At 39.7% G+C, this 27,341-nt stretch overlaps 1 protein-coding gene across 1 annotated transcript in view; it reads right to left on the bottom strand.

Moving 5' to 3' along the window:
- The window catches only part of ADAMTS12 (ADAM metallopeptidase with thrombospondin type 1 motif 12), a 155,935-nt gene that overhangs the window by 11,285 nt on the left and 117,309 nt on the right, over positions 1-27,341 (bottom strand). The window contains exons 15-20 of the mRNA XM_061469538.1: positions 22,916-23,160; positions 21,375-21,516; positions 16,286-16,412; positions 10,114-10,324; positions 5,462-6,610; positions 421-573 (exon numbers count right to left, since the gene is read on the bottom strand). Coding sequence (XP_061325522.1) covers positions 421-573; positions 5,462-6,610; positions 10,114-10,324; positions 16,286-16,412; positions 21,375-21,516; positions 22,916-23,160 — 2,027 coding nt within the window. The remainder of the gene's footprint in view (positions 1-420; positions 574-5,461; positions 6,611-10,113; positions 10,325-16,285; positions 16,413-21,374; positions 21,517-22,915; positions 23,161-27,341) is intronic.

Raw genomic sequence — 27,341 nt, 5'->3', positions numbered from 1 at the left:
CATAAGAGATAATACATGCTGGCAAGGGTGAATAGAAACGTATTAACACCCTCTCCTGAATTTCCACTTGCTTCTTAAAATCAGGACATGCCTCTTGAGGCAGAGATCAAAAATATGCCATATGCAAATATCTACAGCTTTGACCTAGGATCTCCACAGAACGTGGACAGTGAGCCCTGCTTTAGCTCTAGATGAAAGAGTTGACAAGCCTGACCCCTACACAGGAAGAACAGAATTTACAGGAGATGCGTTTCCAGAAATAGCTTATTCAGGAAATTAGCAAATTAGTGCTGACTGGTCATCTGGGAATCACGCATGCATTCACTGAGTAAATAATTATTTTTAAAATGAAGTATTTTGAACTTGCTACTCTTTGAACTAGCAAGCTTACTGTTCATACACAGCTCTGAAACAAGTTACCTTGCTCCAATTTCCTGTCTTCCAGCTAGCGCACGGGCGGAGATAACATTTCCTTGAAGGATCAGGCTTTTTCATGTGCTGACAGTGAGATGTGTTCCTGCTGCTGCACTCCACATGTCTCCAGAAAGCCCCCATTCCACAAGTGGTAGAGCACTGCACATGGGTGAGAGGAAAGCCCAGGGGCAAACGCAGCATTAGTGAACCATTATGGAAACAATCAGGATTAATCAATCAATGTAAGTGTTTAGAGCAATTTTAGATGGCCTAGCTTATCTGAGATACTCAAGGGGAAGATTTCAAATTCATCTAAGTCTTACTTCAGGTTCTGTTGCTTTGTTAAGACAATACAAATTCTAATTTGTACCATACACTGCTCTTCTCTGGCAAACTCATGCTGACTGAGACCTTCTAAATCCATACCAGCTGTTCCATTGTTTCCTTCTGCTGTCTTTGGGGATCCAGTGTAAAATGTCATTGCATCCAATCTTCAGCACAGTTACCTCTCTATCCCCAGTACTGCTCATGAGACATTCAGCAAATGGAGTGCAGGATGCTGAAAATCTGAAATAAATTGTATGAGGCTCTTGCAAAAACTGTGCAGGAAAAGGATTTTTGAAACAAGTTCAGAGAGTGGGTGTTTCCAACATTTGGGAGGGTTTTAGTGGCTGAGGTAAGAAAATATTGATCATGCCAATCCAGATCCCAAGAGTTCACCAAAAAAGTCACTATCATTTTATTCTGAAGCAGGAAGGGGTGAAAAGTGGCTGGAAACACCCATTTACCTTTAAAAGGGAGGGGCAGTGAACTATATACAGAGAGTCAAATCCAACACGCTCCAAGCAGCCTGTAGCTGGCATGAGAAACAGCATAAATAATATCGGTTTAAGTGAGCAAAATGATAAAGAGAGCAACTGCTATTGTGTGGTTTGAACTCCCTACGCATTAGTGGGAGAGTTAAATAGGGAAACTGAGTAAGTGTCCTTGGAAAGATAAGGAAAGGTAAGCTGAAGTTAAGGAGGAGAAAAAAAAAAGACAGCCTAAATGCTGAAGACATGGAACTGTTACCAGATTCAGTCAAAGAAATGAAAAAAAACATTAATGGTCAAAATAAGGAACTTTGGGAAAATTGCACATTATGAAGCGAGTGAATCTGCAAGGTCTCTGCAGCATGCTATCTCCAGCTTCTGAGACTCCCGAGACATCTGTCCAAGAGGCCACAAAGATCCTGTTGAAGTGGACTGCATACCACTGTTCAGATTTGCATAGTCACGTATCTAACCAAGACAACTGGTTTGTTCAGGAGGACTTACATCCTTGTCTTGGCTGCTGACTGTTTGCTGGCTCTCCCAGCCCCGCTGTACGACTCTGAAAACACCACATCTTTATTGAAGGGCTTTGATCAAAGCCCCATTCTGAGCATTCCTGAGAAGAACAAGGGCAGGTTCAGGGATGATGTTGGGCAGATCCTACTTACAAAGCTTTACGTTCTAGTCTGAGGGAGGTGAAATGCAGCAGGGTTCTTTCAAAAATTGCTGTGAGAAGATTCAGAGCCAAGAAGAAAGACATGATGTTGCAAATAGTACCGGGAGAAAGCTTTAGCTTTCTTGACAATTGTTTCATGTCACATAAAGACCAATCACTCTGAAGTTCAGGAAGGCTTTCTGCTTTTCCCTTTGTCATTCAGGAACCAAGATTACTTCTTGTCACAGTAGATGTCTATTACAGAAGGAGGAAGTGCAGGTGACTTTCCAGGACTAGTAAGTGAGGTGCAGAATGGGCAGATATGGTGGTCGTGGGGTATATTTGATACCCAGATAACACTTAGAAAGGGAAAAGTAACAGCCCAGAATGACCTGGGAAAGTAGTAGGAAAGAAGTTAAGAATTACACACAGTAGCGCTAGTGTCATTGGCACTCTTTTGCCCTACTCAGAAGAGTGTCCAGATGGCTTCACAACATCTCCAAAGACACAGATTCTACAAATTCTCCTTTTCACCACCTTTTCTTCTTCAAAGTTGGAAAAGAAAAAAAAAAGAAAAAAAAAGTTAAATGTGCCAGGCTTCATATAAAGTTAATCTTAAGGAAAAAAAACCAAACAAACTTGAATGAGAATAGCAAAAGATGAGTAAGGTTAGATCCATAAGGATCCTCAAATTGATTTAATCAGTTCTGTGAAACCGAATGTATTGATGTTACTTCATTATTCATTCAAGTGTTCTTAAATAATCTTTTATCTGTTCAGAATTATTTTTTAAAATAGTTTGGAAAAGTCCCAGAGGATTAGAGAAGAACATATTTCAAGTTATCTTTAGGAAGAGAAAAAGTCAGATCTATGGCCTAATGCAACACTTCATCTAACTTTACTTCACAAAAGTATATGGAAGAGATCAAAATTGTAAATACTAACAAAGAAGATAAAGCAGTAAAACAGCCCACATGTACCTATCTAGCACAAAATATTCAGTTCAATATCATTCTCTGAAAAGAGTACCTGGCTTAATGAAAATAGAGAGACAGATGATGGGATGTATTCTGACATGATCACAAACAGCATTCTTTAGCAAATGTTGGAAATATGGTCTAGGTGAAATAATTTCGAGATTGGTGAGCAGCTAACTGATAAACTGTAGTAAACTGATCATTGTGATTCAGTGTAAAACTGAAAAGGTCCTGCAGGGCTCTGTTCAGAGGCAAGCTCTCTTCAGTATCGACACTCACTAATTTAATGAAGGATGGCATGCACTTAAAACATTTGAGATGATGCCAAGCTGGAAGAGTTGGCAGGAATGTTGCAGGACACAATCTGAATTCAAAAAACATCTCACCAAGCTAAAAATTGTAAGAAAACACTAACCTGAAATTCAAAAACATGTGCAAAATACTCCATGTAGTAAGAACCTTTTATACATACATACACACACACATGCACACGTTTACACACATCTCAAACCAATCTCAGAACATCTGCTGATCTAGAAATACTGCATTAAGGAATCCAGGGTTTACAATGGACCACAAATTGAATAAATCAAAAGTATGACAGTTACAAAACAAGACAAATCTGATCCCATCGTTCACAAAGAGGGTCATAAATAAAATTATATCAATTATTGCATTTTATTTGCCAGAAACCAGCTGGGGCCATAATGGACATCATTTATGAAGAAATATATGATGAAACTGAAGCAAGTCCATAAAAGAACAACAAAACCACCAGATATTTAGAAAATACTGGAAATATTTAGGGATGTATAGAAAAATCTAAAAAGTATTGGATTGTTTTGTTTAGAAATCATTCCCCAAAACAGTTATTAGGAAGACAATTATTGTCTGTGATCTGCACATGAAAAATAGAATCTTCATTTAGAGTACGAAGGATGTTGGTTATATGTAAGGAATGTATTTTTAATGGAGATAAAGAATTACTAGGACAGACTATAGCATTTCTGAACTATACACTTCTAATTTTATGTTACCACTACAACAAAACAGCTCCAATATGCAATCACCTAAACTTCAAAAAAAGCTGCAGAACTTTGTATTACAATGTCTCCCATGTACATGTGCTGGACAAATTACAAACCCTGGATATACTGGTTTAACTTTGGACTAATAATCTTTGCTTTGTAGATTCAAACTGGTTTTATGAGGCTGAAAGCTGCTCTGAGTTTAGAAAGGCATTTGCTAATGGTGGATACAACCACTGACAGCGGGATGTGACAGAAATGCACCACAATAATCTGTTAACAGACAACTGAAAATATGTGTAAATATCCATAGTATTAATGTGCGTTACACAGTAATATAGCTAACTTATCTACATGACCCTGGTCACATAGTAAGTTTGAAAACAGACATAATTTAGACAGAAACTGTGTGTAACTGAAGGCTACAACATAAAAGCACATCTACAGCTAACTCATGTTATGTACTTATTTGGAAATACACACATATTCATTTAGTGTCTCCAGGATTCATCTAATTGATTAATATTTTGCTGTGCTCTAAAACAAAACCCTTGAGGTATTTCTGGTTATAGACAAACCTGAATTTCGTGTCTCTGGAAAGCTTTAGAACAGAATAGAGGTTTTTTTTCGGTTAGAAGAGACCTACAACAATCCTATAGTCCAACTGCCTGATCACTTCAGGGCTGACCAAAAGTTAAAGCCCATTATTAAGGGCATTGTCAAAACAACTCTGAAACACTGACAGGCTTGGAGCACTGACCACCTCTCTAGGAAGCCACGTTATTGCTGGTACAGGCCAGGATGCCATTGGCCTTCTTGGCTGCTTGGGCACAAGCTGGCTCATGCTCAGCTCCATCAGTCAGGACGCCCAGGCCCCCTTCCACCAAGCAGTTTCCAGCCACTCTTCCCCAAGCCACAAGCATTGCATGGGGTTGGGGTTGCTGTGGCCCAAGTGCAGGACCCAGCACTTTGCCTTTTGAACCTCATGCCATTGGCCACAGCCCATGGACCCAGCCTGCCCAGATCCCCCTGCAGAGCTTCCTACCCTCCAGCAGACCAGCCTCTCCTTTCTGCCCTTTTTGTAGAGAAGCATCACACTGACCGATCTCCAATTCCCTGGGACCTGCCCACTAGACCAGGACTGCTGATAAAGGTATAATTTCGTACACTGGAGTAACACTCGCTAGCTTCCAGTCAGCAGGAACCTCCCCCGACTCTAAAGAACTTTGGTAGATGGTCAAGAGGGGTCCTGCCGTAACATTCACTAACTCCTTCAGCACTCTGGGATAAATCCCATCAGGCCCCACAGACTTGGGAACATTCAGCTGAGAAAACACAAGTGACCAGTTATGCATAGTTTTGCAGAATCCATAAATACAGACATATTCTGTGTAAGCAATCTGATATTAGATAATCCAAGTAACCATTCTTTTTTTTCCCTCGTGACAAGCATTGCATCAAAATGTATGGCACTCCTTTCAGATAACTGTAACAAACTAAGACGCTTTATTTCCTCAGCAGTGGTTCAGACAGCAGTTCACACCCTCCACTTCTTATGAGTTAAAAATAACTTACCTCACTCCAGTTGCCTACCACCCAGTAGGCATCACCAGGCAAACTGCTGGATGTTATCAGGTGGCTGTTTCCTTTGACACTGGTTAAAATACCCTCAGATGTTGCACTTTGGTTCCTGAGAGCAGGCTCTAGAGCTGACGACTGTGTGCTGGTGATTACAGTTTCAGGTAGCTTCCTTTCTCTTCTGCGGTCAGTCTGATCCCTTGGTATGTGACCAAACGCTGTGGGTGTTACTGTAACCAATGCTTGTGGGTTAATTACTTCTACAACAGGCACATCAACTTGCAGTCCGATATTATCTGCTGTTGCTGGAAATGCCAACCCTTGCGCTGCTCTGCTAACAGGAAGGAGAGTAGAAGGGTCTTGGTGAGGAGATGCTGGCGGGGGCTGAGAAGTCATACTCTCATTTTGAAGGACAGGAGACACAGTATGCAGCGGTGTGCTCTTGGTTCTGATTTCAGGATTGAGTTCCGTGCTGTAGGGGAGATCAATCGTTTTTTCACTGCCTCCAAGTGACCCATCCATGTAATCAGATTCTTCGGTTAAATAATCATAACTGGAAGTTATTTCTGGATTACTGGTAAAAGAGGAGATGGGACTGTCCTCACTTCTTTGCACCTCACTCTCTACAGTAGAAAATGGCTCACTTTCAGAAGTATTTTGAACATGTTTTATAATTTCAGTACTTAAGCTATTGTGAAAAGGCCATGAAGTAGTGTTTTGGTATGAACTATTTTCAGTAGAAACAACTGGATAAGTGTAAACATCACTTGGTCCAGCAAAATTATTTTGTATCATTCTGTTGGCTGCTCCTTCTTCTTCTGAGATAGTACCTAAACCAGAGGATGTAGGCAAACAGGGAGTTACACTTTCAAGCTTGGGTACTTTTGTTGTTGTATGGGACCTCAGGCTTGGTATGGGTATTCTGTGAGGAGGAGTCTCTTTGGGATTAGCAGTTGTTTTCCTGATTATAATCTTTCCTCTTCTGGGTGCCAGTGGGGGTATCAGAAATCTTCCAGCAGAAGGACATTGCTGGAGACCACACAGGGCCTTAGAATTTGGTCTCTTGGAAGTATCACAAGGCTCTTTGTTATTTTTGGCACAAGTGACATTACGAGTCCTTATTCCACCACCACAAGTAACTGTGCACTGCAAAGAAAACAGAATTATTGCTATCTTCCCTCTTCATTCTGCTGCACATAACAATAAAAGTAAGTATCAAAGGGCATCTGTTTATAATTAAGAATCATCGTTATAAATAATCAATAACATTGTTATAAATAATCAATAACAAAGCTTTTCCTGAGGAACAAGCCCTTTATCCTAGTGATGTTCTATCATGGAGGTCTTTCCAAACACTTAGAACAGTAAATGTTGCCTTGGGGAAACAGCAATGAAAAAAGACTACACAATAAGGACAAAATAAGAAAGTAATATGCTAGAATTTTATTTCTTCAGTGAATCACAAAAGTTGTTTAGCCAGTACCTTTTCCACCAGGGTTATAAAAAACAGACTAAAAACTTGCCATCAAAACCTGACAGGCTCAATGCTGGACACAAAAAGTGCCACAAACCCGCTGCGATCATCCAGACAACTCACAGATCTTTGCTGACTTTATGAAATGGATTTTTCATTCAGTCTTAATGCAACTACAGCGTGATGCCAGGGCTGCTAGTACACCTCTCCTAAATTATAGACTACTGAGGGTAATACCCTAACTGGCATCTATGTAAATGGGAGCACTTCTCTGATTTGAGGTATTAAGGCTGGTTGACTGGAGATGTTAAATGCAACAGGCTGGAGGAAGTCTTCCTAGGATGTGAAGGAGCCTGACCAGCTAATTCAGCTATCTTAAACCAGGTGCTTAAGTGATGAAGTGATGAATACTCCTACTGCCAGCATTTTAAAGCCCCTTTTTAGAGCTAGTCTAGATCACAGGGCAGTAGAAACACCAGTGACCTTGTTTTACTGAGACACTCTCTACTGTTAACACTTGTAAAATAACATCAGCTCTGCAGCAAAAGGAGTGCGGAAGAAAGCAAAGTAACCTCAGAGTAGGTAAGTTCATTACCTATTCTGTCTGCCTTGCATATTCAGCTGTATAGCACATCAAAGTACTCAGAGCTATGCAAGTTTACATAAGCTGCATTTGACTATGTTGCTGCTTACACAGAAATACAACACACTTGTCAGACTTTGGCACTTGGATGATTTAGATTAGCATTTGTGTGAGTTAAAAGGAACATCCAACCTCATTAACTTTTTGGGGTAATGACTGCCTTCCAGAATTAGCTTTGAAAATCTCTGCTTTAGATTATGGCCAAGTACTAAAAAGGTATTTCAGAACAGCTACAACACTCTATCCTCATTTTCTGCCTGATCAAGTACATTCGGCTTACAAAATACACTTTCTAGCAGCCAGATAAATGCAGACGGAAGTTATGCCTGTATAAAATTTCTCCTGTACATCTGTACGTTCACCAAGAAAGAATATTCTGCTGTCACAAGTCTCCTGACAATACTTTAATTTCTGCAGGCAAAATAGTCTTATACTCCCTCCCCAATTTCTATAGGAGTAGAAATTCATTTTTACCAGTAACTTGCAAATAAAATCCAATGATGCAGGAGCACTGGCTGTATTCTGTAACAGCATGTCACTTCTATATATTGTACTGCTAGCCATGTAATCCCAAGTCTGTTTTTTCACAGGCAGTTAAAACACAGCGTCCACTCAGTTTACAAAACAATCAACATCAGTGATGATGATTTATGAGCAACATAAACTGAATTAATACTGTTACAAAACTCTACTAGATCATTATTTGAACCTGCTTTCAAAAACAGTGACTTTGGTAAAAAAACCCCAAACAAACCAAAACCAAAAACAGAGCTGGGAGAAAGCAGGGAGAGGATTTTTCAAAAAGGAAATCGAATATTTTCAGTTGGAACTGACCTACAATGATCACCTAGTCTGACTGCCTGACCACTTCAGGGCTAACCAAAAGTTAAAGCCTGTTGTTAACGGCATTGTCCAAATGCCTCTTAAACACTTGACAGGCTTGGGGCATTGTCCATCTCTCTAGGAAACCTAGGTAAAAAAATGCTTCCTGGTGTCCAGTCTGAACCTCTCCTGGCACAGCTTTGAACCATTCCTATCTGTCCTGTCACTGGGTACCAGGCAGCAGAGCTTAGGGCCTTTCTCTTCCTCTTCTCTGTTGCCTCCGCTGGACACATTCAAGACCTTCACATCCTTTTTAATGGTGGGTCCCAGCACTGCCCACAGTGCTCCAGGTGAGGCTGCACCAACTCTGAACACAGTGAGAGAATCACCCCTGCTGACCGGCTGGTGATGCTGTGCCAGATGCACCCCAGGATGGGGTTTGCTCTCTTGGCACAGGCTGCTGACTCACAGAGAGCCTGCTGCCTACCAGCACTCCCAGATCCCTTTCTGCAGGGCTGCTGTCCAGACACTCCTCTCCTAATCTATGCTTATGCCCAGCATTATTCCATCCTAGATGCTAAATCCATCATTTGGACTTCTTAAATGTCATCCCATTAATCACTGCACAATACTCTGATCTACCTAGATCCTTCTGCAGGGCATCTTGTCCCTCAAGAGAGCAAACAGCACCCCCCCCCCCCCCCCCCTCCCCCCCGGGATCTTCGTCAAACTTCCTAATTGTGGGTTTGACTCCTGCATCCAGATCACTGGTCTTGGAAGTTTTGAAGAACTTAGTAAACTTTGGTTTTATTGACACCTGAAATGGAAAATATTTGTTGTGCATTTGTTATCGTGACTGTCAGGTACACTAACAGCTAAACTGCCTATTTGTGAAGTGAACCATAATCAAGTTGTACTACAATACAGAATCAGAATAAAGTAACTCAAAATACCATATGGCTCAAACCCTACTCCTTCCCATTCCAGAAGAAATATCTTGGTGCATTTTTATTTTTCATGGGGACGTAGACTGCTCCACATGTTGGGGATCCTAAACTCTCCTGGCCTTCAGTGGAATGTGAAGATATGAAACCCCTGTAGATACCAGCATGAGGCCCTTCCACATATTGAAACCTATGACAAAGCACATCAAATAAGTGTTCCCTGCTAACAGACATTGCAAAATATGTTGCAGTATATTTAAATAAATGTAGTATATTGCAGTCATCATTCTGATGACCTCATATTCTGTACTTCATCAGCTGCTAGTGAAATAACTGTACAATATTTAATTAACTCTTGAGGATACACAGGCATTCTAATGATTGTTAGGGCTTCAGATTAATACTAGAATCAAAAAGCTTGCATGCTATGGCAAAACCAGCAGAGTTATGGATGTAAGAGATATGAATGTAAAGAATGTAAAAATGCTTCTTTGTAGGCCTACAGACATGACACAGAGCCTCCCCCCATCTAGTCCACAGAAGTAATGAGTACTACACAGACTTTTTAGTGTTCAAGCATGTTCTGTTCTACAGTCCCAAAAGCTCAGCAATCCAAATCCCTAGAAACAGTTAACACACCACACTTGCTAAGGTCCTCAGAGATCAGGTCATTGGGTCCTCTTTGCTGACTGTAATAAGTAATTTTGAAAGAAACCCTTCAAAAAACCCCAAAAAATGTTCAGTGTTACAGTTGACATGAATTTACCTCTGTCCAGTTGCTCACTGTCCAGTCAGATGGGCACAAGATGTCTCTGTTGCATGACAGATGCGTCTTTGGTTTAAGCAGGTGCTGGCACTCTGTAACAGCCAGTGCTTGCTCATCAGATCCCACGGTCTGGATGCAAAGAACAGTTCGCTTCTTCTGGCCTGTTGGGCCACATGTGGTTGAACATTTCTGCCATTCTCCTGCCCACCATCTGAAAAACAGGGGGTAAGAAACATCAGAAAGCAATCCACCATAAACACAGTACAGAAAATGTCAGAGACTGCAATAAGAACAAACTGCAACTTAAATTCAGGGTTCAGATGTAAACTTCTCCTATTTAGTCCAGATCACTCGAGCTTTTCCATCTGACTTGTCCTAGCCAACCACTGCAAGATGCTGATTCTCAGACAGAAGCAGGCACCAAGTATAATGTTTTTACAGTGTGTAAGAATCCACTGAGTAGATGGTCTTTCAAATCCAAATTTGAGGAACTGCTAGAAAGTTTAGTAATCTATTTACTCTATCCTATTGTTTATCTGCTTCTTATTGGTACCTCAGTACAGAAAGAGTTAACAAATGAGAATCACTGGAGGGTCGGTAATGGTAGCACAGAGGTGAAGAAGGTGGCCCCCTCACACATATCTATGCAGCCAGTATTGAACAAGTGCTCAAACTGATCCTGTGTTACTTCCAGAAGGAGAAGCAGCAAGGAACACAACCCCAAAAAGCAAGCTAGTCAGAGCTACACTGTGTGCCCCCAGACGGGATCAGTGCCCTGCAGTGCTGCATCTCTGGGCTTAGCCTCTGGGTCTGCACTAGGATGAACTTTTCTGTACTTTTCTCCTTCATGAAGTAAAAATGAGCCTCTCCCCTGATTAAAGATGGTCTTCCATAGCACACTATGTCTAATATTTATCACTAGATGAATGATGTTTCCTCTACTACAGTATTTTCCATTGCCAAACACCTTACTGACAAGAGTTATCCCCTTTAAATTCAGTTTATGTTCACCTTTTCACAGCTTCATCCACCTACTTCTTCTCATGCTGACCCAGAGTGGATCAACTATCCTTTCATGATAATAAAAGAGGGCAAAAATTTATGGGTTTTTACTATTTGAGAAGAATTGGCAATAACTCTGACATTTGCATAAAGATTTATACTTTGAATGAAAAACAAAAAAAGCAAACAACAATAATCTTTTTCCTTCTACTTCAGAGTGCCCTAGGCACGAACATAGCTTCCCACTGCTCTATAAAAGAACCTGGCCCAGCTGTAACTTTAAGCCACAAAAGATCCTAGACATTATTACTTTTTCTCGAGTTTTTAAGCAGGTTGTGATGACGCCTTATGCTGAAAACCAAAACATGAACATATTTAGAAAACACCTTTCTAGACAGAAAGGTGGAAAAAATTGCTTTTGGCAAAACACAGCAATAAAAAAAGAGAAAAATATGATCCTGCCCCTCTACTCTGCTCTCGTGAGACCTCACCTGGAGTATTGTGTGCAGTTCTGGTGTCCTCAACATAAAAAGGACATGGAACTGTTGGAACAAGTCCAGAGAAGGGCCATGAGGATGATCAGGGGACTGGAGCACCTCCCGTATGGAGACAGGCTGAGGAAGTTGGGGCTGTTGAGCCTGGAGAAGAGAAGGCTGCGTGGAGACCTCATAGCAGCCTTCCAGTATCTGAAGGGGGCCTATAGGGATGCTGGGGAGGGACTCTTCATTAGGGACTGTAGTGATAGGACAAAGGGTAATGGGTTAAAACTTAAACAGGGGAAGTTTAGATTGGATATAAGGAAGAAGTTCTTTACTGTAAGGGTGGTGAGGCCCTGGAATGGGTTGCCCAAGGAAGTTGTGAATGCTCCATCACTGGTGGTGTTCAAAGCCAGGTTGGACAGAGCCTTGGGTGACATGGTTTAGTGAGAGGTGTCCCTGGCCACAGCAGGGGGGTTGGAACTAGATGATCTTAAGGTCCTTTCCAACCCTACCTATTCTATGATTCTATGGTTCTATATTATCACAACCTGGATAAAGTAATTTCAGGGTTGTTTTCATCTCTTGCATCTTCTTTCCAATCTATAAACTCTAGTATCTTGCAAATCACTGACACTTCAGCACAAATGCAACTTGAATTATGTGATATTACCCTATTAATTTTAATGGAAACAATCTATAGACATGCTAAGCTGGCACCTGCTCCTTCACCATTTTCAAATGGCTATAAGTAAGTGTTTGGGTTTGTTTATTATTTCAGGTTTAAATACAGAACTCCTAACAGTAAATTATCAGAGCTCACCATAGAACCTATCTTGATCAGCAGTAATGGTGCTTGATTAACTATTACACACAAAAAATTTTTTAAAGTTACTGAAGAAAGCAAGGTGCTCCAAAGTTAGGAAATCCCTGAGTTAAGATTTCATACTATTGTACCTTTATAGTGGTTAGTCTTAAATTACATTTACTCATGTGACTTATTTTACAGAGTTCTTCCTCATTCAGTGCAGGTAACAGATGCTACTGGTGGAGCCAAGTAGTTAATTGTCGAACACTATGTTTACCATACACACTTCAAAAAAACTTGCTCTGACTGACAGTTTATCCTTATCAGTAACTGGAGGTTTTGATGATGCATTTTCCCGTTTCCATTCTAGGGTACATACATGTGCCTTAAACACTCAAACATGAGAAACTCAACATGGAAGCACATGCACTCGTCTCTCTATGGTCCCCTGCACTGAGGACTTCCAAACTGCAGCATCTAACCAAAGGGAAAGAAAGGCAAAGTGTGGCTGGCAGAACGTCTACCAGCCATTTGTCTGTCCTGATACAGGATGCTCCAAAGCAGGTGCTGGACCACACAGAAGGGAGCAGTACCTGCTTTGCTAATCCTATTTATCTTGGAGGTTCTGCTATATCCTTGCAATGTAAGGCATAACCGAAAGTGGAGGTGACTGCTGAGTGCACATCCAGAATTGACATGGCAATTTGAGATCCAAATATGGAAGTTCTAAATTGAAATGACTTCCCAGCTGTAAGCTAAAGAGAGGGGGGCACTGCCAGACAGACTTAGCTTTGGGGAGGTTATAAGCAAGGCTTTCTTTAGATCACTCATATAGAGGGATGCTTGACGGAAAAGGATATCTGCTGATTTTGGTGAGACTGCAGCAGTTGGTAGAAACTGAAGCCTTGTGAGAGTTGCCATCCTGCACTAGTTCCTACCCTGGTTTCTGATGGCATTTACCACCACTGCAACTGAGCATTTCTTAAATATTAATTCATCACCTGATCCCTGCCAAGTGACAGGACTGTCTTATCTCCACAAGCAGGCACAGCATGGAAAGATAGTGGTAACAAACAAGCAAGCAAAATGCTTGATTCGGGTAATTAATACGTGTGTTAAAAATAACCTCAGTTGGTTTTCAGCTGCAGCTGTGAGTGCTCAGCTATTCTACAGTCCAGCCTGGAACTAAGGTAGGGAGAAAATCTGATTCTTCCAGGTGGCATTCAGCTGCCTTAAATGATCCCTATCTCTTTTCCTCACAGGCTGAGTTTCCAAGGTCTGTAACAATTAAGCCAAGAGCCAGCATCCTTGTCCATACAGTTCTCATCTATACCTAGATGATGTGTGCTGAATGAGGTGTGGAACCTGTTGAAAAAGTAGCATGGGATTTCAGAAGCAAATTTGCTATATTCATGTCTACTGGGTTGAATGTTCCCTCTCTCCCACCGTATTGTGTCACACCTAAAGGAAGATTGTCTTCTTACACTATGGCACAGCAGATACCAACTCGGCACTGATTTGCACTCTATGTATTATTACAGAACCAAGATTTCCTATTCTCATTATGCTGTTGGAGTCTACTAAGTAGTCTGGAAGCAGGACAATACAGTAATAGCAGATGAAAACCAGAAGATCCCAAGTACTTGTAGAATTATCTATTTATGGTAACTCTGTTTAAGTGGGTAGTCAGCTTAAAAATGCTCCAGACAATTTTCTGTAAGGGGAGAGCAAACCTCTTACTCAGAACACTATAAGCAGTTAAAATCTCACTCTTTTTCTTCAAGTAGTATCTATTAATTTTTATTATTAACAACCATGGTGCTGAAAACATGCCTACCAAAGAAACATGTAACTGTAAAACGCATTCCATATTATAACATGAAAAAAATCATACATTTATGCTACTATCTCATTGCATCCTAGCTAAGGAATATCATACAGGTTCTACTTGAGCAGTTGTATGGTATTTTAACTCTCAGCTGTTCAGCCATATTCATTTTGCTCTGAGTCAACATGTGACATACATGTTTTGTGACATTTTAAGTAATTTATTTGTTTTGCAACAGATTCTTTTAGCAGAAAGTGAGGGAAAAATAAATGCAGACCAGCTAACAAACAAGCATGTTAAGACTTGAACTTCTCAGAAATCTGTCACTTGAACAGTTTATAATTAACTTCCTGAAATGGATTAATGAGATCTGGTTTGTGAGAGTTGCAGACATTATAGTAATGTTATTCTTTGGCTGTAGCTACTGTTTGATAAATATTCTAATTATGATTTAGTGGCTATATTCACTACAATTAGAAGCTATATTCATCACAGCGTGTTTTCCCTCAGTGGGATTTAGCAGATCATAGGAGGAAGGGTTATGCAGGAGAACTTCCTTCATTTTTCAGGTAAGATCCTCCCGCAAAGAACCTCTTTCACTGCTGGGATGTGCGAGATCATCTAATAGTTTGAGTTCTGTGGCTGCAGCAGTAACTAAGGGTCTCCTGCACTGTTGTGTTTAATAGTACTGTCCTAAACTGTAGCACAGAATTTAGCCACCTCTCTACAGAACAATTAGTCTTCGGCAGCTTCACATGAGCACTTTCTGAATAATGCAGTCACTTAGAACAAAGGGGATAAATTGAGCTCATTCTGAACTTTGGAATAACCAGCACAGTTTATACTTACTATAAATAAAAAACAACCCCATGTACATGGGCAGCCTCAGCTCTTAACGAATCAACTAGTTAATAATTTTATCTACTATCAATTGATTTCCTAGCAATCTACAAAGAATTCTGAAATAATTGTAGTTTATGCTTTTAACAGCCATTTATAGATGCTGCAGGAGCAAAGATGCAATTCCAAGAGCAGGCATCATACTCTGTTAAGAAAATACTTGGAAACAACTAATTAAACCAACATCCATGCAGAATTCTTTACATTTAAGCTTTATGAAATTAATGGCTGGCAAATGTAACAAAATACACTGTAAGGGAATCATTGTAATGACTTTTATTTCATACTGATTTAATTAGAATTACTTGAGAAAGACTTGTATAACACTGCAAACAGCATATAAACAATTTCTGAAGACAAGAAGAAAGAAAGATGTTCTGGTACCTAAAGCATGGAAGTAAACCCAATATTGATTCCTTCCGTAAACTTGTGCCTATTTTCCAAGCCCACAGTTCTGCTATCACCTGGAATGTTTGCTGTGGTCAGTTTTCCTCACCCTACTTGCTAAAATGGTAGAACAGAAAAAACAGGTATGAAAACAAATTAAAATAATGTTACAGGAATAGAAACATGATTCCAGTGTGATCACGGAATGAAGAAAGATGCACTTTGCTGAAAGGAAAAAAATGAGGATGGACATTATAAAAAGATGCCAAATAATAATAAAGAATGTATAATATATAGTTACAGAAGTGGACATTTCCAAGCATCCTCCCTCATAAAACTGACAAATGAGTATTAAAACCCACTGAAAAACAGCATCAAAAGTCTTAAAAAAAACCCTCTCTGCAAGTTAGTTTTTGGTATACACAGAAATACCTTATCGCTTTAGCTAAGACAGGAACACAATTTTTAAAATAAGAAAAAAATTATATAGTTTTCAGGAACATCTGCACTTAAACTGAACAAAAATACTATCTATACAGATGAGAGAGCAATCTCTGCCATTTTCAGCACAGACAGCTCAGTAACTTACATGAGAAACCTCTTAGAGCAGTTCACTCCTAATTTACCCATTACCGGGCTGCTGACACCTTGCTCTGAAATGGTTGGAAGCTCTCACCCATAGATACCACACTAACCTGGTACTACAAACAACATTTACTATTGAATAAGGCTGCTATTTAAAACTACCAGAGCCCTCCCAGCATCTGTTACCTGGGCGGACAGTCTTTCTCATAGCACTTCTTTTGTCGTCCGTTTGGCTGTGTTGCTGGGTCACAGAAGGAGTTTTTGATGGCTCCGCTTCCCTTCCGCATGCAGTGGGCAATCTGGCGCCGCACCCCTGCAACAGAAAGACACAAAAACATGGAAGAGTAATCCCTGTAGGCTGGGTATTTGCTGCAGAAATCCTCAAGGATGGGGAGTACACATCAGTCATACTCCACATCCCAGAATTCAGTAATCGCTGTCAAAGTCAGTTCCGCTGAATGTCTGAACTAAGGCAAGCACGAACATCCTTTTATAAAGCTGAAAGGAAGTTAAGCAAAGCTATTCGGGATCAGATATCTCATAGAAAGCATCTTCCTTAATCTCAGTTTAGTTGTCAGCCTCAAAAAGGGCTCCTGCAGGCCCTGAAGCAGGTTGAAAGAGCTATGAATGGTTTTCGGACTACCCACAGATAATAGGCAACACAGCAGCATCAGGCTATTTACAGGAAGTGTATCGTTGCTGGTGTTTCTGTACTTCTGGGAAGAGTGTTTAAGTAGAATACAAACTGGACTATATGAGCAAAACTAAGAACAGTAATCCACGTAATAATACTTATGTTCCTCTATACAGCAATGTCCCCATATGTCATGGCTTTGGCTGCTACAAAAAATTAACCTTAACCCAGATGAAGCTGGGACACCATATATGGCAATTAAAATGTATTTCCTAAAATTCCATGCTAGCATAATGGCTGTCCTGCTTTAAGTAATTTTACAGCATTCAATTTTTCTTTTCTCTCAAAAAATTAACAATCTACTTAAAAAAATAAATACAGAAAAAACAGAATACAAACTCTAATACAAGGAAATCCAAAGCTAGCAACAGAGGTAACTTGTGGTGAGAGAACCGAGCATGGACTGTGTGTGTGAAGGGGAAGGTTGCAGTCAGATATTACTGAAAAAGTCCTCAACAACAAAGTAAACTTTAATTCATATTTGGGTCATTCCACAGAGGCAGATGGAAACCTGTATCCCTTTTTTTAGCACCTTAGGACATCAGGTATGTAAGGAAATGTTACAGCTTTTAGAGTTCTTTCACACTTGTGACTGAGACACGTAAGACAACTATGGACAACAGCACAGTGGTTGATGACTGAGACTCCTCTAATCGTACATGAAGGTCGATTAACTAAAACAAGGGTTAGTTTCACCTACAAGAGAGAATTAAGGGACGTCAGACCTGTGCTCCATTAATATCCTTTGCTGAAGCTTCCAAGCTCCAGGGTAGATTATGTGGAAGTAGCTGCATGACTGCAGCATGGCTGGAAATGGCACACTCTATTCCTTGGTGACTTTAAACAGCAAAAAGCTTGTTCAGTGCAGGTCTCCCAGGGAGCAGTGCTTGCTTTTATGCTAAGAAAAATCTAACTGGAATAGTTAGCAACCTTCCTGCTAGTAAATAAAGCAGTTCATAGAATTATGTTTCTATCCCTTTCAAAATCAAGATATGTTGCTGTTACAAATGCAAATAAGAACTGTTTAGCTTTGATACATTTTTTAGTGTCAATTCAGCTGCTGTAATTCACTTTAAAACCACCATAAACTTTTGCAAATGTTTTGTTTCGAGGCTGTCCATTCTCATAAAATATTTGCTGATTGCTGGCATCAATAAATTAATTTATTCACACAAACAATTTTTATTATGGAAGTTATGTGAACTCTCACTGTAGTTTCAAAATTTGGAAAGTCCTGAAATGGATGTACATATTTATAGAAGCTATAAATGCACAGTTTTTTCATCATGACTATATACAGTTCAGTTCCAAGCAGCTGGGAGGACTCCTACACGCATATATTGATACACACATACATATGTAGTTATACATATAGTGACATAACAAATCACTTGTTTCTTCATCTTGAGCAAGCTGAACTAGAAAACATTGCAGAAATAGAAAACCAGGCACCTCGCACTGACCCTGCCCTACCAAACATTTACAGAGCTACCTAATTTAAATGTGCAATATCCTATTTAAGCCACAGATTAAAAATCCTAAATATATCTAAAAATCAGTGAGATTTGAAATCTAAACTCCATTTCTACAGGCTCTGGGAAGGTAGCTGTTTTCTGCCCTTCACCTCTTCCACATCTCTCTGACCTCAGTGCTAACTAGTCCACAGCCGTTTTCATGCACAAAGATACTGGCTGTATTCATCAGGACACTGTCCCTTGGTCATTATATACCACTGCAAAGATCCTGCTTTCTCCTCTGGAGTGGGAACACCCCATTCCTTTCTACTCACCTCAGCACTCATTTGTAGCTCTTCCCACACCCCTGTTTTCTCTACGGAGAAGTGTACCATTACAGCTGTGTTAAACAGTACCAATTCATCCCTAATGCAGGATTTTTTAGATGGGATTTTGACCCACTGGGCTCCTGATTTCTCTCTTAATTTGGGAAAAAAAGGTACCAATTTAAAATTATTTGGGTGTGAAAGGTTTTTGAAATGGAGATTAGGAATCTGTTGGCTGCATACCCCTCAGTTTGGGCAAAAGTAAGGCTGAGTAGAATAGAAAGTAAGGATCGGAAGCAAACATACAAAATGTGTATGCAAAAGAGCATATCTGATTTTAAAACTAATGTGAACACATAATTAACAAAGCTGTAGATGCTCTGCAAGGATTTCACTTTGTATCTGAATGAAAAAAAATTATTCAATGCAAGCACAGTTTACGCACACAATGAAAAATCCAACCTCAGAATCATAGAATCACAGAACAGTTAGGGTTGGAAAGGACCTTAAGATTTTCTAGCCCCAATCCCCCTGCCATAGGCAGGGACACCTCACACTAAACCATGTCACCCAAGGCTCTGTCCAACCTGGCCTTGAACACTGCCAGGGATGGAGCATTCACAGCTTCCCTGGGCAACCCATTCCAGTGCCTCACCACCCTTACAGTAAAGAACTTCCTCCTTATATCCAATCTAAACTTCCCCTGTTTAAGTTTTAACCCATTATGCCTTGTCCTATCACAACAGTCCCTAATGAATAGTCCTTGGCTCCCCTGCTCCCCTGCCATCTCATGTTGGTAATTCCACAGTCTTGCCTGAAACATACCATTTTTGCTCATGCAAACCAAAAGCCAGTGTGCTCAATAAACATGTATTAAGAACCCAAAGACAGCAAACAGGGGAAGCCATTTATTAAATAAAAACTGAAACACATGTGTTTTATTTAAATAATGCATGTGGCAGCTAGAAATCAAAGCCAAGTCACACAGCTCTTTAGCAAGAAGGTAGTACCTGGGAATATCATTTACTTAATGAGAAACAGTTCTGGGAAAAGTGCAGCTGATATAAAAAACCCCCAAAACCAAACCAAACAAACAAAACCCCACAAAAAAAACCCAACCAAACAAAAAAAAAAATCAATCCAAACCCCCCCAAAACCCTACCAGAACAACATAATAAACAGCTTAGTAAGATTCCCCTCCCTCCCCCACTTCTGTTCTCATGCCAATTGTTACATTAAACACTATTCACAACTGGGTATCAGAACTGAAACCTGCAATAAACATGCAATGAAGGGAAACACTTGTTTTAGGTTCCTATTTAAATAAAATGTTGGCTTTTTTCTTCTAAACAGAAAGCACAGGCTGTTTTGTGCCACTCTTCTCAAACAACCAAACAATAAACACCAAAAAAACCCCACAAACAAAACCCCACAAACCCCCCACAAATATCTGCACAAATATATATATATATATATATATATATATATATATATATATGGATGTAAAAACATCTTTGTAATATGCCTTTTATATATATATATTTTATAATATAGGAATGTTATTGGAATGGGGTAATTTACTATTCTAAAATTCTTCTTCTAATCTAAGATTAAGGGCATATAATGCCCTTTGTTCAAACTACTGAAATTACATTATTATAGTGTCTTCCCTGACAGGAAAGATTAATAGTTATTTCTGTAATCAACACTGCTTCTAGACTCCCACTGAGATTTGTTACATTTGTTTGTCTTTTTGTTCCCTTCTGGAAAGTAGTTAATGAAAGCAATAATTATCAAAAAACACTGGCAATACCCTATCATTAGAAAGAGAAAAGGCTTATTTTGTGTTGTATGTCCAATGACTGTAACATTAATCTTCTACTGTTCTCTATAGTTTTCACACAGACAGCAAAAGAACAAGGTTCCCATCCCAGCTCCAAGGCTCTTCTGTTTGGTGAAACTTAAGAACTAATTCAGAAGGAAGACTTCAATCTTTTCTCCCCAGATACAGACTTCCTTTCACACATATTTTTTTCATCTTTTAAATATCATTCCTGCAAAGGATGGATAAAAACCTTTAACTTTTGTAAAGAAACCTTCAGTCTTTTTATCATTATTGATCTAATGCAAGCATTAGCTTCATCTCACTGGTCTGTTAACTACCTTAAATAAAGTTTTCCTGCTAGCATTTTCTGTCTATTACCAAAGGCAAACTTCTGGACCTGTTCCCAGATCCTGCTTCATGGTTGTCACTCTGCTTTTCTTGTTTAACATGCTGCACAGAACTCCATATAACTGCAGCTGTTCCAAAGCCACTGTACTGAGAGTGACAAAGACATGTAAGTTCTGAAGACTGATTTAAAGAAAGTACTTACTGAGATATGCCCAAAAAACATTGCTGCTTATCAAGGCAGGAGAGAAATGAAGAACATCTTTTGTAGTTGACATATTGGAAAGACTCAGTAGGGAAACTAGAGTAGGTCATAGATTAGGAAGTGCTGGGAAACATGGTTACTGTGAAAAATATTGACAACAAATTATAAAGAAAACCATAGTCTTTCATTTTGGTTGAGAGAGGTTGAGAATTTCACAGCAGGTGTTACAGAAAGCTATTTGCCTTAAATGATTTAATAACACTTTATTTTAAAGTCAAAATACATTATTGTGACCATGTGATTGGATTTCCCACCAAATTTGGATTAAATAACCTTACCTCTTTGAGGATGCTGTCTGGATAACTTAAAGATAAGATCTGCCAGTTATGAAGACAAACAGTAATAGAAAAGGAAGTGAAGAATTACCTCTTCCACAGGTAACACTGCAGGCTGTCCAGTCTCCATATTGCCAAAAATACTCTGGCTCTCCAATCTCATTCTCATGACTTTCTTCTTTACGTACAGTATATTCATACTTGATTCCAGGGTTAGTTTCTTGAAAAAGTAGCTGGAAAATGAGTGGGGTTTATTTAATTACTCATGATACTAATGAGCTACTGGCCCAAAGCTTTCAAAGAATCAAAACAGAAGAATCAGCAAGGTTTAAAGCAGCCCATTTTGGAGCCTACTATGAGTTCAGAAAAGCAAACTAGCAAAAATCACATTTGTGTGCTGACATTGGCATACATGTATCTTTCTAAGACACAGTTATTTCTCATGCACTTTGCAAGCAGTAAGTGGGAGTAAGTGGGTCAGCATAATTGGTATCCTATTAACTGTGAGAAAAGATAAGGCAAAGACCACCCAGGGCACTGCCTAAATGTGCTGCTGATTTAAAGACATTGCCTACCACCATTGTAAATTATAATTTTCCTACCCTTCCGACATAGCTGTTACAAAACAACCACTCGGTCAGTAAATTTCAGACTTTATTCAGAGACTTCCTGAATATTAATTTTAGGGTTTCTGGATTGAGAAGGAAAATTCCAGTTAAGAACAGCCACACTAAAAATTCATCATTTGGTTGATGAGAGGGAGAAAAGAAAAACATTGGTTGGACTTGATGATCTTAGAAGTCTTTTCCAACCTAGTTGATTCTATGATCACCAAGGGAAAAGAAGTCTTCAGCAATAAACTTCTACTCTTCATCCTAATTGTTTCCTTGACAAGTGTTACTGACAGCGAAGATCTGATCTTGTCATGAGACAATGAAAGTGTGAAAGTAGTTACCATCACACCCCTAATACTTCTAACTGCATTGTCGATACGTGGGTAAACAAGCCAGGAAAGATACACTCAGGGAACAAAGGGTAAATTTTTATAGAATTAACAGAAGCTGGTTATGTTTAAGTTAGAATCTCTAAAGCAACATAAAAGAAACAAAATGGAGCAATCTCAGTGGATGCTAAATGGTTCTATGTCACCAACCACAAACGTCCGTCTAGGTAACGCTGCATTTTCTTGGTCAGCGCAAGCTGCCACTGCTCTCAGCCTTCCCTAGCTCTTACTGTTCACAGCCTGACAGCAGCTCCTTTTTTGTGATAAATAGTTACTGAGTCTGGCTCACATCACAGCCACGTGTTGGTCTAACCTGGCACAAGAGACAAGGAAGTTTCAGGAAAGGACTGACAAACTACAGGTAGCAGGATCCCTATCCTAGTGGCAGTACTGGATTATGCAGTTTTTAATAATCATCAGACTGTGGCACTGGACATTACAGGCAGGATGAACAACCCTCTCAATTAAGAACAACCTCTCCAAAACAGCTCAGCTGATTTTTGCAAGATAGTATGCTATTAGACTGGCTTACAGAAAAATATATGTATTTTCCCAGCCTCAGTTTCAGAGCCCCAGCACATTCTGCTGCCATGCAAAACCAGCAAGTTCTGTGGTGATCCCCTATTTACCTGAATCCATATTGATTCATTGGTGGGTCCTGGAGCAGTCAGATTTTCTAGATCCCCTGTTCTGTCATACTGAAATATCGTGCCTGCCACTTTGTACTCCCCATTCCACTGGATGATAAAACCTCCATTCAGGTAATATTTTTCTGGGTCTTTGCTTCTCACAGCAAGGAAGTTTCCTGCTTCTGCAACTTCTGTGACTTTGATTCCCCTTGCACCTTTCGGAATTAGCCCAATATCAACATAACCTAAGATAAAAGAAAGGTTCACAGAGATGAGTAAGAAAAATACCATCACAGTTTACTTACATAGAAGATTATTAAAATTAGAACTTTGCTTAAAAATATATACAAATGTGCTATCACAGAGCTTGCGTTTCAGCCAGTTAATAGTGTGACTTTCCAAATCAGGTTTTCTAGTTTCAGCTGGGGAACACAAATATGCTTTCTGTTCAGGCAATGACAGTGGCATTTAGAAGGGACATGGAAGTGAATGATTTTCTGAGCTGCACCAGGGGAAATCTACTCCACAGCTGAGCATTAGCATCTCCACAACCATACCCAAGGGCTCTGGCATACCACAGTGTGAGTCATCTGGAGAAATGCCAGGGAGTCCCAGCAAGTTACAGTCTGTTGTGGGAAAGCCTTTTCCAATTTGCAAAGAATGTTTTCATCTGTCATCAGTGCCCTGGTATGTTCCTAATTACATGTACCTTCTCTTCAGTCATTTAATTTCTCCATGACTGTTTCCTATAAATAGCCTTGCTACAAAAAAACTATTTTTGTCAATGCTATTCAAACACCTCCAATTACTACAATCAGTTGAACACATTTTTATAAACTACTGATACTCATAAGGAAGTTCAACAGCTCTTCATGTATAAAATTGTCTATAAAACAGATTTTTAGTATGTGCACCTTACAGAATTTTGTTTGTACCACAGGCAATATATGACATCAGGCTCTGTTCTTCTCACCTTACAGGGAACTGCTACTGCTATTGCTACTGAATTGTAAAAATAGGAAGTTCACATAGCAATTTGAACAGAAACTCTGATGGCTTTCTTGGTATCACTCTTAGCTGGGCTTTAAGAATTGGATGGATGACAGCTCTATAAGCAGGTGCCCTGGGAGCGTAAGTTGCAGTTTGTCCTGGTTTACTTCAGGATTGGAATATATGCTGTATATACTCACATACTGTACAACAACCTACTGTCAAAAATAAGTGTCCCGAAGTCTTTACCTTCTGAATTTCCTTGCAGCTCTTTTATGGGCTCATCAGTATTGGTTCTAATGTCTAATATGTCATTTATTGTACAACAAAAGGATCTGTCTACCTCAGATCCTTCTTCATTATATTAATAACATAATTCTACAACCCTTCCCCCCCGCCAGCCAATCCTAGCAATTAAGGTTCAAGAGGGAGAGTTCTCAGGATGCCAACTTCTGCAAGTTTCCCAGACTGACTGTAGAAATCCAGCTTTTCAGTATTTCATAAGTGAAGGGAATAACAATATAGGCAGGATAACTTCTATTATAATAAGTTCTATTATAGGAAATCAGTGGTCTAGGTCTATTACAAATATCCAAGGTACGATGATTCTCCCAAATGTTGTATTCATTTAGATGAGTTATAAACACAGTGTGTGACCATGTAACTAAAGACTTAATTAGAAGGCATACTCACAAGTCAGCCAAATTAACACAAGATGGAAAATCTCAATTGTGTCATATCCTCACATAGCTTTGCAATGCTGGTGTCCTTTTCCAGAAGAGTTTTTGGTTGGCTGGGTTTTTTTTTGGCTTTTGGGGGGGGGGGGGGGATATAATTAGAATGACATTTGTTCAAATCACAAAGTATAAAAACAGTAAAATATATTTTTCTTTCTGTTGTAGCATAAAATCTATATCCTTGGAAGGTTTTGAGTTTTTGCATCATTATGTTTGTCTGAGTCGCATGCTATTGCTTGTAAACCTGATTTAAAGCATATTGCAACTCTCTGGTCATAGATATTATATTTGCTCAGTGTAGCACACTCACTTTTCCCTGGCTTTTGCTTTTTTGACTACCTAAATTTCCTCATGATTCCCCAGAACCTCAGACTAATTCCCAATGAACGTTATCTGCTTTTGAAAGCAAACCTAATCAGCAGCAAGCTTTTGAGTTTGTTACTCAACACAATAAATTTTTGTTTAAAATTATATGGATGATGTTTATATAATTATTCATGGTTGTATGGTTTCATCTGATAAGGATCTAGAGATCTGAGGTTCAATAACAGTCAAAATGTCAGCTAACCTACCTGCTGTGCTCATTAAATCCCAGAGCATCCATATCGTGGGTGCTATCACACACCTGTGACATGGCAGCTCTCAGACACTATTGATCTCTCCCTTTTTAATTAAAATCAAATCTTTATGCTCCTAACATGGACAAGAGTGCAACATGAATAAATTCACGCAACCCTTGCTGTAGGCACAGCTCTATCAGCACTGAAGAACTTGTTTCTCTTTTCCCATTACTGCGAGAGAGGAGTAATTTCACTCCAGTTGTTGGCACAGTATAGCAGACCAGATGATAATCAGATCTGGCTATTTCTCCTTATCACAACAACTCCCATCCTGCTCTGCAGTTTATTGTTTCTGCAAGCTTCTCTGTCTTCAAAATACGTGTTCCTGAGGAATGATTTTTCTCTAAGCCAGGCTCTAGGTACTACCATAAGAACATCACATGGAAAATAGCACAGGCTCCCGGTGGCATACTGGGTTTGCAAGTCAAGGTATGGTTGCATACAGCTTCCAGAGGGAGCACTGCAGTGTGTGATGGTAATGGGAAAAAAAATCATAGTCTAAAGACAGTATCCTAAGTGTGGATCCAGGAGACCTTTCAGTCTCAGATCAACATTTGCATCACAGCTATGTCCTGACTCCATCTCGGGGCTAGGCTCAGGCATGTCCCAAATCTATGTGTGCACTTTAGTTCCATGAGAAGGAAACATGTAGCAGGGAGACCATGGCAGATGTTGATTCGGTCCCAGCCAGGCTGGTGAAGAGATAATGGGACAAGATAAACCTCCAGGTTAGGAGGGTGAGCACAGTCACAGTTTTCCTGTTTGTCCATCACTGCTAGAATTTCACCCTTCACAAACAAAGGAGTGAAGACAGCACAATTACCCATCCTTCTGACCACCACTGATTACCTAGCTTCTCCTACTTCCCAGGCAGATCCCTTTGTCTGATACTCACATCCTCATTTCCCCTTTTTGTTATCCATTTAATACACACTCCCTGCAGTTGCCACATTCCTACACCTGTGTCCCTTGTGCCTTTTTCCTACTCCAATACTTCCCATCCAGCAACACAATTTATTCTCCTTCCAAAAGAGTTTCCACACTGCAAACATTCTGCTGCACACAGTACCTATATACGCATTCTGCTGTACACAGTCCTGCTGAACTACTCCTTCACAGTTATCACAACACTGGTAAGAACAAGAATTTAGTTTATTTAATTCATTAGGACTAGTATTTATTTTAAATACTCTACCTCAATAAAAGCTAGACAACTTCTAAACAGGAGAGCTTGTGACTTCTTTGACCAGGCCCACAACTTGCTTTTTGATGGCCTGCTCATGTTGCAGCCTTTCTGCTGTAAGAGTTCAGGTGCAGCAGCTTAAAAGATTTCAAACAAAACTCCTGAAAATGAGCTGCAACCCAGGTACTTGCTAATACTAATGCCAACAGCCAAGACCATTTGTGCACATCAGGCCTCTGATTTGTTTTCTATCATGAAACTGTAATGGAATCCATTACACAGATGATGCTGCCATTCCTTTGGCTGTTTTGGGAGCCCCTTGACCGCTATTCCCATTTTGCATCCATGGGAAAGACAAATGATTTTGTAAAAGATACAAGTAATAATAAAATATAAAAATATTTTTAAACCTTTCTTTCTGAGCACGAGGCAGTAAGACTTCAGGTTAAAGTGATCATCCTGCCCTGCAGTGAAAGGCTGAATTATTAAAACTTTCTAGCTTATCATTAGTCTGACCTGGCAACTTTGCTTGCAGACAGAATACACACTGCTGCAGCACCAGACCCAAGAAGCACCCTACCGAACTTAGGTTTTGAATAAAGCTTTCAGTCAAAATATACTAGCTTTGATTTTTTTATCTCTCTGTGCCACTAAGCACAGCAAAACTCTTCAAATTTTCCTCATCAGTGACTGGAAGCATTCTTTGGTCCAGTTTTGTTACCTATACTGAATTTATGGGCCTGAAGTCTTCACATTTACATGAACTGTTAGTAGCCACTCTGCCATGAATCTGTACTGCAAGGCAGAACAGCACAGTACCTATCAGACACAAAAAGAAGACAGACATTGTGAACAAAACCACTTCCTTTTCTTGATTAACACCAACGTTTTTCTTG

Source organism: Pezoporus flaviventris, unplaced genomic scaffold, assembly GCF_033815535.1.
Source record: "Pezoporus flaviventris isolate CSIRO_AGI_PZ_B2104156 unplaced genomic scaffold, CSIRO_AGI_Pfla_v1 ptg000057l, whole genome shotgun sequence".
NCBI classification, from domain to species: Eukaryota; Metazoa; Chordata; class Aves; order Psittaciformes; family Psittacidae; genus Pezoporus; species Pezoporus flaviventris.
The sequence above is the reverse complement of the archived record's forward strand: the minus strand, read 5'-3'. Positions and strand labels throughout refer to the sequence as shown.